The 16,842-nt window shown below is 37.2% G+C and overlaps 1 protein-coding gene across 1 annotated transcript in view; it reads left to right on the top strand.

Annotated features, from left to right (window-relative positions):
- The window catches only part of LOC137500506 (trichohyalin-like), a 196,175-nt gene that overhangs the window by 87,599 nt on the left and 91,734 nt on the right, over positions 1-16,842 (top strand). Inside the window, exon 8 of the mRNA XM_068227425.1 lies at positions 13,252-13,313. Within this exon, the coding sequence (XP_068083526.1) occupies positions 13,252-13,313 (62 nt within the window). The remainder of the gene's footprint in view (positions 1-13,251; positions 13,314-16,842) is intronic.

The raw sequence follows: 16,842 nt of genomic DNA, 5'->3' as shown, positions 1-16,842 counted from the left end.
CATTCTCCTTCATATATACAAGTGTATGGAAGATATAAAGGCTAGGCAATGGTAAAATAAAATAAAGTTTAAAGTATTTCTTGCAGCTTGTCCTCCTGCCGACACCGGCCATTCCTCTAATTATTTTATTTTGTAACTTGAAGATGACTTTGCTATATCGTGAATTCCCCCAGTAATTGATTCCATTGGTTAGTACCGGTATGGGATGGACATATGAAAAAAAAATACATAATTTGGCAAGCCTTTAAATTAAAACTATTTTTCAAAGATATTATCATGAAATAAATTCTACTAAGCTTTTTCCCTATAAACTCTGTATGTTTTTCCCAGGTTAATGATTCATCCATCCACGAGCCACGCAACTTTGTTGACGATGAGTACTCAATTATGGTCTCTCCAAATGATATTGGACTATTTTCCGTATTTAAATTAATCTCATGGTGAAATCTAATCACAGAAGTTTTTTGTTTACTTAAAATGAATTTATTATCTTCAAGCCAGCTCAGGATATTACTCACTATAATGCCTGCCTTCAATTCTAACCCTTCAGAATTTTCATCAGCTACAAAAACAGTAATATCATCTGCAAACAAAGTTAATTGCACTCCTTGAATATCATCGACAATTTGGACGATATCATTAATAAATACTAAAAATAATAATGGTCCTAAAACTGACCCCCGTGGAACACCATGATCTATGTATCTGGCACAGGAATACACATTCTTAATAATAATAATAATAATAATAATAATAATAATAATAATAATAATAATAATAATAATAATAAATGCTAAAACAAAAATAATAAATGTTGACATAAAATGTGAATGAAGAAATAGTAAAATGACGCAGTGGCGGTGAATTCACATCAGAGCATGGAAACGTGACAGATAACTATCAATACCGGTACTCAAAATTAAATCAAATACAAGGGAACACTTACAGGCCTAAAAATGACAACTAAGATAGGAGAGTGGAAGGTGCTGAAACCCTATGAGATCCATGGCAAAGTATGACGTTATGAGGGAGAAAAGACTTACAATCATCACCCCGAAACTCATCATATTAACATAATCAAAACTAAAATTACAAGAAACAAGATCATGAAATAGAAACGGATACCGGTACCTATTCACAAATGAAAGGTGTTTCAAAGACTTTACATACTTAAGTAACTTAATATATAAAGGTGATGCTACATTACAATGCATACTTTAAAACGAAAGTAAGTGATAGAACTGAAATTACGGCAACGGGAACCTAGGGTAAACTCGGACACGTTAAATTAAAAACTTTAAAAATTACATTAAGGAAATACCGAAATACCAAAGTAATTAAATGGAATCAAACGAAACCAGAAAACATTGAGAATAACATTGAAATAACACTTACCAATAAAAACTGGAGTTCCCGAGGGGAGGCCCCGAGTGCACGCGCTCGGATGTAGATGACGCTGAGCACACGCATCACTTTTCCGAAGCCGGCGGAAGACCGGAAATAGCCCGATCACAATTAACCAATAAGAAACAATTTCCACTACGTTCGCTATCTTTTCGCCAATAGGAAATCTAGTTATTCTAGCGAATGAAATTGCATGACCATATATGGTCATATTAAGATAGTTAGCAACTTCTAGAGATTTCCTATTGCGACACCCTATTTCAACAGCAATAACCGCACATGCGGTATAGGGTGTTTTACAACTAAAGCCCCTTTACATTTTCATCAGATTACAATTTTGACGTACAGAATTACAAAAATTAATTTTCAAATAATTCTTCAAGAAATTCTTCAGGTTAAAATGTCCCAAGTGTCTTTTCCTCATGCTTGCTGACATTAATTTGAATGATCAATTACATAAAATTTACATACAAAAAAAATCACTGTTTGCATCTTGCAATGTTCATACTGTTCAATATATCTTGCCTATTGCCTAAAAAAAATTATTACACACATATTTAAATTAATATTTCTTGCCGTTACATAAAATAATTCCAGTAGAGTCCAGAGTTCGTATTTCTTCATTTTTCACAATACAAAAATATTACCAACAAAAATGAAATCCTGCTGTTCTTCCTTGATTACCAAATTGCACTTCTGCTGTTCTTTCTTGGTAATACACCTGCCACACCCTATATAAAAGGAGAGAAAGGAAAATTGTGGAAATTATCGGGGCATCGCTCTACTTTCTCGCTCACTTAAACTTCTGGAGAAGACACTGTAATTGAAAGAAGAGTCAGTATTATACTAGAACTGTGAATGGAGGAGAGCAACTCACATTCAGGAAGAGCTGGCAGACCTGATATTTGTCGTCATAATGCTAACAAAGAAGCACTGTGAATGTGGTAAGGTCTTAGTTATAGTTTTCATGAACATCGGTGTGCCTAGGGAGATAATCTGGGAATGCCTAGAAGATATAGGGCCTAGGTGTGCCAAACTTCCTGATTGATAAAGTAAAGATGCTCTATCAAAAATGCTTTACCTGTGTCCATGTTTGAAACCAAAAGAGGAGTCCAACAGGGAAGTGCCTTGTCACCACTCTTGTTCACTGTCATGGATTGGATCATAAAATCAATCAAAGAACATTGCAAAGAGCTTGACACTCTTTTTGCAGATGATGTTCTGATCCGTGGAGAAAATGGAGTAAAAGTACAAGAGAAAGTAAACATTTGGAATGGCAAGATTAAAGCATATGAACTAAACATCAGTAAAACAATAACTGTTGAAATGACTATCAATAGGAAAGATACAGATTCAAACATTTTCCTGGAGGGAACTCTGTAACAATCTGCTTTTAAGTTCAAATACCTTGGGAGTATCATTTCAAAAGATAACACAATAAACCAAGAAATACTTAACAGGACTGAGAAAACTTCTCAATTTTATTTTTAAGTGGGATATCTAGCCTGGGATGGGAGAATATCCCAGAAAGCAAAATTGACCATGTTTCATACCAACTTCATTCCAGTTCTCACCTATGGATTCAAGCATGTACTCCACATAATAAGGCTAATAGTAAAATCCAGTCAACAGAAATAAAATTCATCAGATCAAGAAAGACAAGGTTAGAAATGAAGCAAACAGGAAGGAGGCTGGTGTTACTGAGCTTTGAGGATGACACAAGTTAAAATGGTGTCCACAAATAACTTGCACCTCCTTTTCAGTTCCTTGAGAATAATTTTTTGCATCCTTCTGAAGATATAGAGTTTGATGAGATCTGTTGGCAGGTCATACAGGAACTTTCTTCTCAAAATATTTAGGAAATCCTGTTCTTTTTATAAATGGGCTGAAACAGCAGTTTCCAAAAAATGCAGTCAGTTGTTCATCAATCCACAGGAACTCTTCAGGCTTGAAACACTTTTGGCAGTTTGAAAATGCCAAATATTTCTCTGATTGGTGCAAGCTTGTTTACTGCCATTTATTCTTCCCTACTGCTTATGCCATTGAAACATAACCTCTTTGTTGGTGGAGGATGAGAGACCTACTAACCAGACATAAAATGCTTCTGCCCTTGTAGGGTTAATGTATGTACTTTATAGGTCATTATAGGTCATTCCATCCATTGATAACAACCTTATTTATTCAGAATTAATTTTGGAACTTAGTATCATGTGATACAAACAATATGTTAAAGAATATGACAGAGCTTCCAAGAAATTTCTAACTGCTTACATCTCTTTATGTACTCAACCACTTTTGTTGTCTGTTGCCTCCACTCCTGTTTCGTATGAGTAGTGGACACAGACTACATCTGTGTAATCAGGGCAAATCCCTTTGAAACATGTATGGCAGGATTTCCAGGTAGTTTTGTTGTGACTTCTTATGCACACGTAGCAGCATTCTCATGCTTCGACTTATGAGGATGGACAGAAGGAGAACAGCAAGGAATTACTTTGACAGAGAAGTAAAAGGACAGAGGACAGTAGGGAGGCCAAGGTATCGATGGATACATTGAAATCGGAGGTCAACAAGAGGAAGGTCATGTGGGAGAACATAGAGGAACAGAAACTATACTTTGACAGGAAAAAGTGGTGAGCGCTTGTACACCACACTCAGGAAACTGGAGCAGGAAAATGATGATGAGGGGCAAAAAATCTCCATCAAAATAGTTGTATCCTCTAGTTTCTTATAGCAGTGGCAGTATGATTAAAGTGAACTCATTATCCATCAAATGTTTCAAGAATGTGACCTCTCTGTTTGTGTGTGTGCATTCTTCTTGCAGCCTGATGTGGCTTCTACACAAAGAGATATTAAAATGTTTGACTTATTGAAGTGATATTTCTTCATTGCCACTTAAATCTCACAGCACTTATGACAACATAACTTACATTGTGACAAATGGACATGTGTATTTAACACTGCGGTGCTCATGCAGATGACTGTTGACATCCAGGAGCACAATTTTCTTAGTATTGTATACATTTTACAAAATTTTGTGTGAGTGTTTTATATAATCTGCAAAAAAACAATTGCTAAAGATCCAAAGTTCAAGGTTAATATCTCTAGATTTTTCCATTATTATGAGATCTAAGCAAGTGGATGACAATAGTCATCCATGTGAATACTGGGGTCTAACTTTGTTGTTTAACTTACCTATAACTTTTATCATATTGTTACAAATGAAACTCAATTTGTTTCATTACTCCAGTTTACTTTAGAATGACCCAATAAATGCACACACACAATTCTAATAAAACATGAATGGCCACACTCACTAATTGCTATCTGTTTACAAGTGCCTCTCACTTCCTTATGGCACAGTAGGCGGTCCAGCCCGTTGCTTTACCTGCGGACGCTTAATCCTTACCTTCACTTCCCCAAGTCCAGTCACCTCATACAGAAGCTGTGTGTAGACGCTGGATCTGAACACAGGGCTACAGACCATTCGACACACAATAACTGTTTGTTGGTTCGACTCCAGAGACAGTCCAGTAATTCATACAGTTAGATGCAGTGAACAACTAAACAGCTCAACAGGATTCAACAGCAGAATGATACTCACAACAGCAAACATTAGCACAGGTCCATTTACCTTCACACTCGTGATAGCGCTCGTTGACTCACGCGAGCCTCAGTCCACAGAAATACATAAACACACGGTACAGTTTTCCGTTCCATTGTCTCCAGCTCATTCACTCATTGGTCTCTCCAACACCACAACATTAGTTATCTCACGATAATTTTTGATTAATCAACTTAATAAGATAATTTGAAATCATTCGCCTTTTTCCTGGCCACTATTTTTTAGCTCCTGTGTTTTTCATAAAAAACAGAATTCAACCTCAGCTTTTGTGTATTGTCATACCATTCTTGTCTATTGAAGACTTGGGTTTGACATCTGACCCCCAAGCGATGCGTATGCTCAAATTTCTTACGAAGGGGATCCACTTCAGTGTTGGACATTGTTAGGTACATTTTGGTGTAAAATGTCACAAAATATCACACTTGTGGCCAGAGCTTACCAATCCCCTTTTAGAAGAGATCAAAAAATGAAAGGTCGATTCCACTATATCGCCGAGCGTTAATAGAAATGGCTTTCGCAAGTATCAAACTCAAGATCGATGCGTAAGAGGCAGGATGCTCCAGTATACAAATTCTAACTCACAAGGCAACAAACTCAGCAGAGCGGAGCGCAGAGGAAGGTATAATACACAAAGCCATACTTCGGAACATTAAAAAAAAAACATTAATGGTGGGCCATACCCAAGAGGAGTTATCGTGTTAAGTGCATGTTAAATCATAGGAAAGGAATACCAGATAAGGGAACTCCCAAAGCACAGAATTCTTTTTTTTTTAAAGATAACATATATATTGAATAAAGTTTTCAAAATAACAGGATATAGATCCACAAAAAAATATAAAACAGATCACGAGGGACTATTTCAATGGTCAATAATCTAGTTTAGATAGGCACACACAATCACAACAAAGGGTAAAATGACCCGTAAAAATCAACATTATCTTTGGTTACAACAAGGGATAAAAACCCCGAGAATTACAACTGTCTTTGAGGTACAACCAAGGGGTAAATGCCCCGTGAATTACACATATCTTGACTTGTACAAATTCGAGTAAAAAGGTTAAACCTGAGCAAATCAATGTTCTTGTTTACATACAAGCTCCCATAGGAGGGCCATTTGATGAACCGGAATACAACAATTGGCAGTAATTTTAATTGAAGAGAGGTTTACAATACAAAAAAAGGGGAGTACTTTGCAAGATACTACCACCATCTCCCAGATTCATATTTCAGCTTAGACAATATAGGAAAACATATGAACATCGAACGTACCTAGTGTAGATAGATCATAAAAGGGTTAGCAGACCGCGATACACCATCTTAAATAACAAAGGTAAACAAAAGGACAAAAATAATAAAGGAAGGGAAAGGCAAAAGGAGGGCAATGAGGCGAAGAAAGAAGAAAAATCAGGAGGGATAAGGAGACAGAGTACTGATCAGGCCGCGAAGCTCCCACATCACAGGAATGGAAGGCAAAGTTCACACATCACACATCGCGAGTCCAGTCCACATTCTCGATTCACTTTTCTATCTTAAGTTCGGAGTTAGAATTTTACCAGAGTGTCAATTTCATAATGCCCTTAAAAAAAAGGACTAAAGTTCGGATTCCAATTAACAAGCTGAAGAAAAGGGCAAAATAGAATGAATGTTAATATGAGGAGAAGTATGAAGTCTGCTCACCCAGTACGTTGAACGGAGAAATTTTAAAACCAGTATGTACACGGGCCAGCCGCGCACACTTCCAGAGCTTCCACTGCCTATCACAACATTTGATCGACACCTGAACATCGAACAAGCACACGCAGCCCGTATATATACAGAACCGAGGTCGCCGTGGAACATGTGAGAAGCGATGACGTCATAGGGCCTCGCGTGGAGCGATGAAACAGTCCAGACAGTCAAGTGGCAGGCGTGAAGGCAGACAGTTCGTGTAGCGAAACGATGCATTGGGTTTGAGCGTAGAAGAAAAATAAGGTAAGCGATTTGAACACGTTACAACATGTGTTGTTTTTAGAATTAATATGACACAAAATTCTTTTCTTTTTGGACAAACATTTTAAAATGTTTAAAGTCATTTTAGCATGTGTTGTATATGTTATGTCTCAACACCTTTATTTTATAACAACTATTCCACAGTGTCATTACTTTTAAGAAAACACAGTTCAATTTTTATAAGTTATAAGTGATAATGTCCTCTGACCAATGCTTGTTTTAAGATTAAATAAGGCTGATGATGCCCAATAAAAGAAGAAAGAAACATGTCCCTTTAAATTTAGTAATGTTTATTTAACCACATAACCATGGAATTAATTGTATTGAATAGGTGGGGTAATAAAAATACTCCTTTTGTAAACTTAGAGAGACCGCAACAACAACTCGCTCGCAGGGGCTTGTATTTATACCTTTATGTTGGGCCACTAGAACATTCAGGGTTTTGCTGGAGATGGAAATTCCCTGTCGTATCTTCCAGAAATCGCATTGGGAAACTAGATGAAGGGAACAATAGAGTAAGGGCCATGACATTTACTCGGGCGGGCTGGGAGGTTCCCCGAGCTGGCTTAGTCATCGCCTTTCAGATAATACCGAAGGGGCGTTGACAAGACTGACGGTCGCCTGAACATGTAACAATATTCACAAAGTTTTTCAGAGTGATTATAATATGGGACATTTCCTATACAGAGGGAATTAAGCTCTTGATCCATCTTTTCTATGAAACATGCGCTTTCCACCCAAGTCCACCAACAAAGAGGTTGCGAGATGCATACGATTTGATGGCATAAATAGTAGGAAAGAACAGATGGCAGTAGACAAGCTTGCACCGATCGGAGAAATATTTGGCATGTTTTTAACAAACTGACAAAAGTGTTTCAAGCCTGAAGAGTTCCCGTGCATTGATGAGCAACTGACTGCATTTTTTGGGAACTGCTGTTTTAGGCAATTTATAAAAAACAAAAGGATTTTCCAAATATTTTGAGAAGAAAGTTCCTGTATGAGCTGCCAACAGATCTCATCAAACTCCATATCTTCAGAAGGATACAAGAAAAGATTCCTAAGGAACTGAAAAGGAGGTGCAAGTTATTTGTGGGAAGTGAAAATGATGAGAGACCTGCTAACCGTCGTTAAGTCGAAGCACAAGAACGCTTACATGCGCGTAAGAAATCACAACAAGACCAGATGGAAATCCTGCAACACATGTTTCAAAGAGCTTTGCCTTGATTACACAGATGCAGTTTGTCTCCACTATTCATATGAAACAAGAATGGAGGCAACAGTACACAGAGAGATGTAAGCAGTTAGAAATTTCTTGGAAGCTCTGTCACATTCTTTAACATATTGTTTGTAGCATGAGACACAAAGTTTCAAAATTAAAATATATACTTTTCTTTAAAGTTGTTATTAATAGATAAAATGACCTATATAGTACAATATATTAACCCCACACAGGCAGAAGCATTTTATGTCTGTACACGGACCAAAAATATGGCAAATTAAAACTCATCCAGAATTATCGAACGCTAGCTGTAAACATACATATGTACATAATGTTAATTACTTATCTTGATTATAGGATCTAATTTACTCTACCGCAGAGGTCTGTAGGGTATTATCAAATTTTGTGGCAGCATGTTAGTGCAAAAAGGCGTAAAAGTCATTCCACAAATAAGTTATTACGCCAATCATATCATATAGTGCTGAAGATGACCAATCTTTGATTCTGCATCTTCTACTTCGAGGTGTTGCTTCTTGTTTCCATTTGTTTCCCTGAATTACTGTTTCATGGTGAATTATGTCACAATTTTTGAATTAAGAAATAATGAATAATACTCTGTAGGCTCAGTTGCCATGTCAAAATATGACTATAAGAATTGGTGGTTAATTAATATTATATATTGGAATGGTAGTTGAAGGTCCTGGGTCGAAGTTACTCACATCAGTTCTTTCATCAGCTGTTTCATTCTCCGGGGCACTTGACTTGCTCTTGCACTGAGAAGACTCACTACTTGAATTTTCGTTTTTGGACTCTTCAAATGAAAAGTCACTTCAATTTATATCCGTAGAGTCCAAAATTGAAGCAATCTATTGCTCACTGACTCCGTTCTTTCTAACCATGTTGCAAAATAGCTACATAAATTACAAAAAAGCCGATCTCAAAACTTGCGATGCATGCTTGACTGAATGATTGTAAAATGGGGATAATTCCATATAATCATTACTGCTTATGAAAAGTACAATATATTTATGCTTAAAAATACACTATTTTTGCAGTACCGGTTTTGATCTGCATCGATCATCCTCAGCTGCATTGAGAACATGAGATAAAATGACATGTACAAGTCATTGGATATTACTTGGTTTAAGAATGTGATTAAAAAGCACGATGAACAACATTAAAAACAAGTTAAAATCAATAAAATTTGAAATGTGTCCATAGGTCCCTTATAGTGCCTGTCAATCAATCACTACTGATCTGCATTTAGGGCAGTCACCCAGGTGGAAGATTCCCTATCTGTTGTCTTCCTAGCCTTTTCTTAAATGATTGCAAAGAAATTGGAAATTTATTGAACATCCCCCTTGGTAAGTTATTCCAATAACTAACTCCCCTTCCTATAAAATAATATTTGCCCCAATTTGTCCTCTTAAATTCCAGATTTATCTTCATACTGTGATCTTTCCTACTTTCAAAGATACCACTTAACTTATTTGTCTACTGATGTCATTTCACGCCATCTCTCCGCTGACAGGTCGGAACATACCACTTAATACCAATGTTGTTGGTCCATTATTGGACATCATAAATTTTCCAGCTAACTCATTCCTGGTTGCCAGCATTTCACCCCAGAGTGCTAAGTTGGGCTCATCAGTTGGTAAATAGCACACCCACCAAGACGCATGCCTAGTGATGTCCAATAACGGACCAAAATATTGGTATTATAAATTTACTCATTCGTGAAAAAAATTTCAGGTTCCCTATGGGAATCTACATCTATATCACATACCACTTAGTCGAGCAGCTCGTCTCCTTTCTCCCAAGTCTTCCCAGCCCAAACTTTGCAACATTTTTGTAACGCTACTCTTTTGTCGGAAATCATCCAGAACAAATCGAGCTGCTTTTCCTTGGATTTTTTCCAGTTCCCGAATCAAGTAATTTTGGTGAGGGTCCCATATGCTGGAACCATCCTCTAGTTGAGGTCTTACCGGAGACTTATATGCCCTTTCCGTTATATCTTTACAACAACCCCTAAATACCCTCATAAACATGTGCAGAGATCTGTACCCTTTATTTACATTCATATTTATGCAATTACAGTACCCCAATGAAGATCTTTCCATTTATTAATTTCTAGGTGCTTACAATGATACCCAAAAGGATTTTTCACCCCATCAATGCATTAATTAAAACTGAGAGGACTTGTGAGAATTTGTGAAACTCACAACCTGACTTTTAACCCCGTTTATCAACATACCATTGCCTGCTGTCCATCTCACAACATTATCAAGGTTATTTTGCAGTGGCTCACAATCTTGTACAGTCTCACAATCCTATTACAGATACTGTTGGAGATGACCAATCTTTGATTCTTCATCTTCTACTTGGAGGTGTTATTTCCATTTGTTTCCCTAAATTACTGCTTCCTGGTGAATTATTTCAAAATTTTGGTATCAAAAAGAAGTGAAAAACACTTGGTAGGATTGGTCACCTGTTATAAGGGACCTATGGCAGAAGTAAGGACATAAAATGCAGACTAGCACAAGCAAGAAAGAGTTTTCTTAAGAAAAGAAATTTGTTCGCTAAACATTGATATAGGAATTAGAACAATGTTTTTGAAGACTTTCATGTGGGGCATGGCATTGTATGGAAGTGAAACATGGATGATAACTAGCTCAGAAAGAAAGAAAGAGAATAGAAGCTTTTGAAATGTGGTGTTACAGAAGAATGTTGAAGGTGAGATGGATAGATCGAATCACAAATGAAGAGATACTGAATCGAATTGGTGAGAGGAGATTGATTGGGCTAAATTTGACGAGAAGAAGAGATAGAATGATAGGACACATCTTAAGACACCCAGGACTTGTGCAGTTGGTTTTTGAAGGAAGTGTAGGTGGTAAGAACGGTAGGGGTAGACCAAGGTATGGATATGACAAGCAGATTAGAGCATATGTAGGATGCAGTAGTTACATAGAAATGAAAAGGTTAGCACAGGATAGGGTGGTATGGAAAGCTGCATCAAACCAGTCTATGGACTGATGACTCCAACAACAACAACATATAAGGGACCTATGGACACAATTTAAATTTTAATGATTTTAACTTGTTAATGTTCTTCATCATGCTTTTTAACCCTTTGACCGCCTACGTCCGATTGATCGGACGTTCCGGAAAAAGTACTTTCCAAGTTATTTATTCATTTTAATAATGTATAATACATGTTTTGGACTAGTTCTGGATTAAATAAGACTATATACAACAAGTTTAGTTGAGGAACTTGCTGCCGAGTGGCTTGGTGGCCAAGCAGCAATTCAGCTCCCGCGGGCGGGTAACGACCCCCGTACTATTTTACCGAAGAAAAAAAAAAGGAACATAACTGTTCCGTATTCAGAAAGAGTAGTACTAGTCAAGGTGGTAAATGGAATAAAGACCAGATACATTTGTAGACAGTGTAAGAAGAGTATACACCCTGTGTGCTTCCCTAAGCACATTTGGTAGAGCATGTCATAAACATGTGTAAATATTAGTAAATAATTTCTTATATCATATTTTTAAGGCAAGAAGTGAATTTTTGAGCGTTACGTATGTGTGAAATATACATCAGTAGTAATTTTTTTAATTAAACGAACCAGGAACTGCAGCATTTGCATATAATGTAAGATTAGAAAATTTCACGTTTATGTAACAATAATAATAATAATATTGTAAACGTAATATTGTACATAAGGCTCTATCATTTTATATATAGCATAGGAAACACCACCTCTCTAAAATAATGCAGCTTTTGATAGTAAAAATATTTTTTTCTTACCGGTTTTTGATGATGAAATAATTTTTTTTCAAAGAAAGGAAATATTTATTTGAATTATCACTTCATAAAATAAAAGTTTTAAAAATAAAGGTGCATTAATTTACATCAATAAAATGTCCAAAGCATTACCTTCGAAACAAAAAAAATGCCCATCCAATTTACATGAATTGAACAGAAGTTATTACGAATAATTTACTGCAAGGTAAAAAGTGCTCATTAGGCCCTGGCGGTATAGGACATGGACACCACATATAAGGCTGGCGGTCAAAGGGTTCATCACATTCTTAAACTAATGATTTATACATGTTGTTTTATCTCATGTTCTTAATACAGCTGAGGATGATCGATACAGATCAGAACTGGTACTGCAAAAAATAGTGTATTTTTAAGCATAAATATATTGTACTTTTAATAAGCAGTATTGATTAGGTGGAATTATCCCCATTTTATATTTGTGAACTTTATCAATATGGACATGAAAACAATAAACTATAATGCTTGGCTGAACACGATCAAATCAATCAATCAATCAATCAATCAATCAATCAATACTGATCTGCATTTAGGGCAGTCGCCCAGGTGGCAGATTCCCTATCTGTTGTTTTCCTAGCCTTTTCCGAAATGATTTCAAAAAGGCTAGGAAAGCAACAGCCTCTTACAGCTTGTGAAAAGCTAGCAGGAAGATAACACAACTCAATTCGAGGTTTCCCCTTTTAGTCAGACCTGTAAGTGTCATTTACTGCTATCTGTTGATTTTTTTTATTACTACATGTACCGGTGATGCTGGATCTCTGACCATTTAATATATTAAATTCCGCTCGTGGATAACCTGTTATGGAATTTAATATATTAATACTTAGGATAGAACAACAGAATTAAATGGATAAGATGTGCCATCCACACAAGCACTTGTGTTAGAAATCACAGCTCAAACAGCGCAGTGTGGAGCAGTCCACGTCAGTATTTTGTCGTATTTCTTTACACTGACCCAGTAATCATCTTTTAGTTACAGCAAACCATATGACATCTTTTACATTTTCCATACTGTTAGTGTAGCCTTTGACAAGCCCATTACTTTTCAGTTTCCAAACACTGTATTGACAAAATAATAGCAACTACCAGTACTTAAGTGTAGTAGTGGTAAATTAACTCACCTGTGACCAGAGTCAATATGCAATTAACAATGAATTTCACGTGCCCTCTTTGCAGGTAATGAACCACTCGTTATTCTTTCAAATACCCGTGAGAAGCTGGAGAAAGAAGCTGGATTGGTAAGACATAATTTCTGATACAGTAGAATTAAACTAAAAGAAATCGCTGCAATATGATTGTGATTATAAGATACTCAACATTTCCTCATGTACCGGCAATAAATTCCATAACTCTCATTCAATATCTGAAAATTTGTACAGAGTAAATCTACCTTCCATTTTTAGTCAATCAATCAATCAATCAATCAATCAATCAATCAATCAATCAATCAATCAATGATCTTCATTTAGGGCTGTTGCCCAGTTGGGAGATCCCCTATCAGTTATTAGCTAGTTTTCTCTTAAAATGATTTCAAAGAATTTAAAAGTTATTGAACATATCCCTTTGTATTTTATTTTATATTTTGAATTCTTCCTACATCAAATGCAGGCTGCTATGGACAGAGACTTATACACTCTCTCTTCCACTTCCTAACGACAAACCAATACCCTCATAACCATGTGAAGAGATAGGTAATCGTTCCTTACAACCTTGTTTATATGCTTACCCCAATGAAGATCGTTCCTTATATTATCAAGAAGGCACTTACAGTGTTCCACATCACCCCATTTATACAGTAATTAAAACTGAGAAGAATTTTTGTCATGGTGAAACTTAAAACATGACTTTTCATCCCATTTACCATCATACCATTATCTGCTGTCCATCTCACAACATCGTCCAGGTCCCCCTGCAATTGTTCACAATCCTGCAACTCGAGGGGGAGTTATCATCACTGTAGTAGGTACAACTTCACATTCCAGTCAAGTTATTGAACTGCCTGAACACTAACATACATGTATGTACTTATTAGTTTCATATTACACAATGTTTTATTTATTCATGTATGATTCACTTAAAGTGCTAGAATGGCATAGATAAAGCCAACTAAAAGTGTCCATTGCAGGAAAGTTATTTCATAATTTGGCGAGGATACTTTTTCTGCAGATGGTCAGATGCCTTTCTGAGAAATATGCACAGTGAAAGGGGCAACAGATATAAGATTTACCATTCAGTAACACGTAGGTCATGACAAAGAAGTGGTATCCATGACACTCACACACGTTCAGGCTATGCTCAGCTCTCTATCAGTGCAGGGCATATTTAGTAGTAGAATTTTTGGGAAAAGAGAAGGGAAGACATGTCATAACAGAACTAAGTAAACATAATAAAATAAAAAGCTTCACCACAAATGAACATCAATGACCAAAAAATTACTCATTGACTCACCCTAGAGCAGGTACAAGATAGGTAGAACCCCAAAATAATGGAATCTTGAAGAGACCCACCCCTCAAATAATTTTAAAGGAGTGGATAAACAAAAGGGCATACATTCTTCTTGAAATCAAGTGAGAACAACACATAAAATTAAACACAAATTTAACCCGGCATTACTCGCTAGGTCTTTACATGTGCCATTACTCACTAGTGAGCACAGCACTCACCTCTAAGTTTAAAGGCCATAATATGCCCATATCAAGTAGGAGGTATTTTTAATACGTAAATTTGAGATATGTATTTATTTAGGAACACGGAAGAGTGGATTGGCTATGAAGCCAACTGTGTATTCGGGAGACACATGAGTTCAGACCCCACCGTCGGCTGTCCTGAGAATGGTTTTCTCTGGTTTCCTGTTTATGCTTCCAGGCAAATGCCAGGGACAATTCCCATTCATAGGCCACAGCTGATTCTTTCCATCTCCTCACCCAGTTTCATTCACCATCATTCATTTCCTCTTGATTAGCTCTTCAATGGAAGTTGAAATCAGGAAGGGCATCCAGCTGTAAAACAAGGGACATACGAAGGTCAATCAAATATGAATGGGATTTTTGTTCCTGAGCAGTTGGTAGGACTGGCCCCACACTTCTGCTATGCTTAGGCGGGACCATTAGGAGTGGGGAGAGTGTGCTGTTAGATATTTCCCGCTGTTTTTCAGTAACACTCACAATGTCGGTGCAACAGGTGCACCCCTCCACTGCGCAACGCATAATTATAAACTTTCTTGCTCGTGAAGGAGTTACAGCTATGGAAATTTGTCAGCGATTGACTGCACAGTTCGGTGAGCAAAAATAGTCAAGGACGCATGTGTTTGCCTGGCATAAAAACTTCAAAGAAGGATGAGAACTTGTGGAAAATCAGCAACACGATCGCCGTCCTCGGACCAACAATGCAGACAAAAACATTTGTTGTGACCGGGCGAGTTGGCCGTGCGCGTAGAGGCGCGCGGCTGTGAGCTTGCATCCGGGAGATAGTAGGTTCGAATTCCACTATCGGCAGCCCTGAAAATGGTTTTCCGTGGTTTCCCATTTTCACACCAGGCAAATGCTGGGGCTGTACCTTAATTAAGGCCATGGCCGCTTCCTTCCAACTCCTAGGCCTTTCCTATCCCATCGTCGCCATAAGACCTATCTGTGTCGGTGCGACGTAAAGCCTGTAGCAAAAAAAAAAAAAAAAAAAAAAATTGTGCAGTTAAAGACATTATTGACGATGATCAAGGGGCGACAGTATCAGAAATTGCAGAACAAGTCAGAATCAGTTATGCAAGCTGTCAAGCAATCATCAGAAACGACCTACAGTTCCCTAAAGAGTCTTCCTTTTGACCAAAATCTGAAGTTGAGACATTTGAAGATATATCAGAGGCTTATAGCAAGGTTTGCAGAAGAAGATTATGCATTTTTGAGTTGGATCATCACCTGCGACGAAACATGGATCCACCACCACACTCCTGAATCCAAACAAGCTAGTAAGGAGTGGCGAAGGAAAGGGGAGGCAGCACCAGTGAAAGCCAAGACTCGACTGTCAACTGGCAAGGTTCTTGCAACTATTTTTCTCAATTGGCAAGGCATTTTGCTGATTGATTTTTGAATGAGCGATGCACAATCAATGCTGCTTACTACTGCGAGCTGTTGAACAAGGCGAGGGTTACATATCACCGCAAAAGACAAGACCAACCGATTCGACAGGTCAACCTCCTCCACGACAATGCGTGGCCCCATACTGCAGCTCTGTCTAAAAGCTACAGGAAATGCACTGGACTACACTTGATCATCCTCCTTACAACCTGGACTTATTGACTTGTGATTTCCATTTCTTCAGACCACTTAAAGAAGCTCTAGGTGGGCAATGATTTGAAGATGACAAGAGTGTGGAAGACTTCATGTGCAACTGGTTGATGACACGATCCTGTTCATTTTGTGTTGAAGTCATCAAAAAGCTGCCCATATGCTGGGACAAATGCATTTCCAAAGCAGGAAACCATGTGAAAAATTAAATTGTAATTGCCTTGTGTTTTTCAACAATTGGATTGAAATAAAAAATAAAATCTCATTAATATTTGATCCCCCCTCATAAATTCATCTCATCTCATCCCCGACCCCCTGTCAAGAAAGTGGACTAAGGGGTAAACAAACAATATTTTAAGGAATACAAATGTTTAAATTTAAACAAATTTGAGGTAAGAGGAGTATGCTTGTTATGAACTAAATAATGCAAACATAATCCAGCAAAATAGGAAACAAGTATTTTACATAGTCATTACTTCTGTTGTTT

The sequence above is a fragment of the Anabrus simplex genome, chromosome 4, assembly GCF_040414725.1.
Source record: "Anabrus simplex isolate iqAnaSimp1 chromosome 4, ASM4041472v1, whole genome shotgun sequence".
Taxonomy (NCBI): Eukaryota; Metazoa; Arthropoda; class Insecta; order Orthoptera; family Tettigoniidae; genus Anabrus; species Anabrus simplex.
This window is presented reverse-complemented; position numbering and strand designations above follow the sequence as displayed.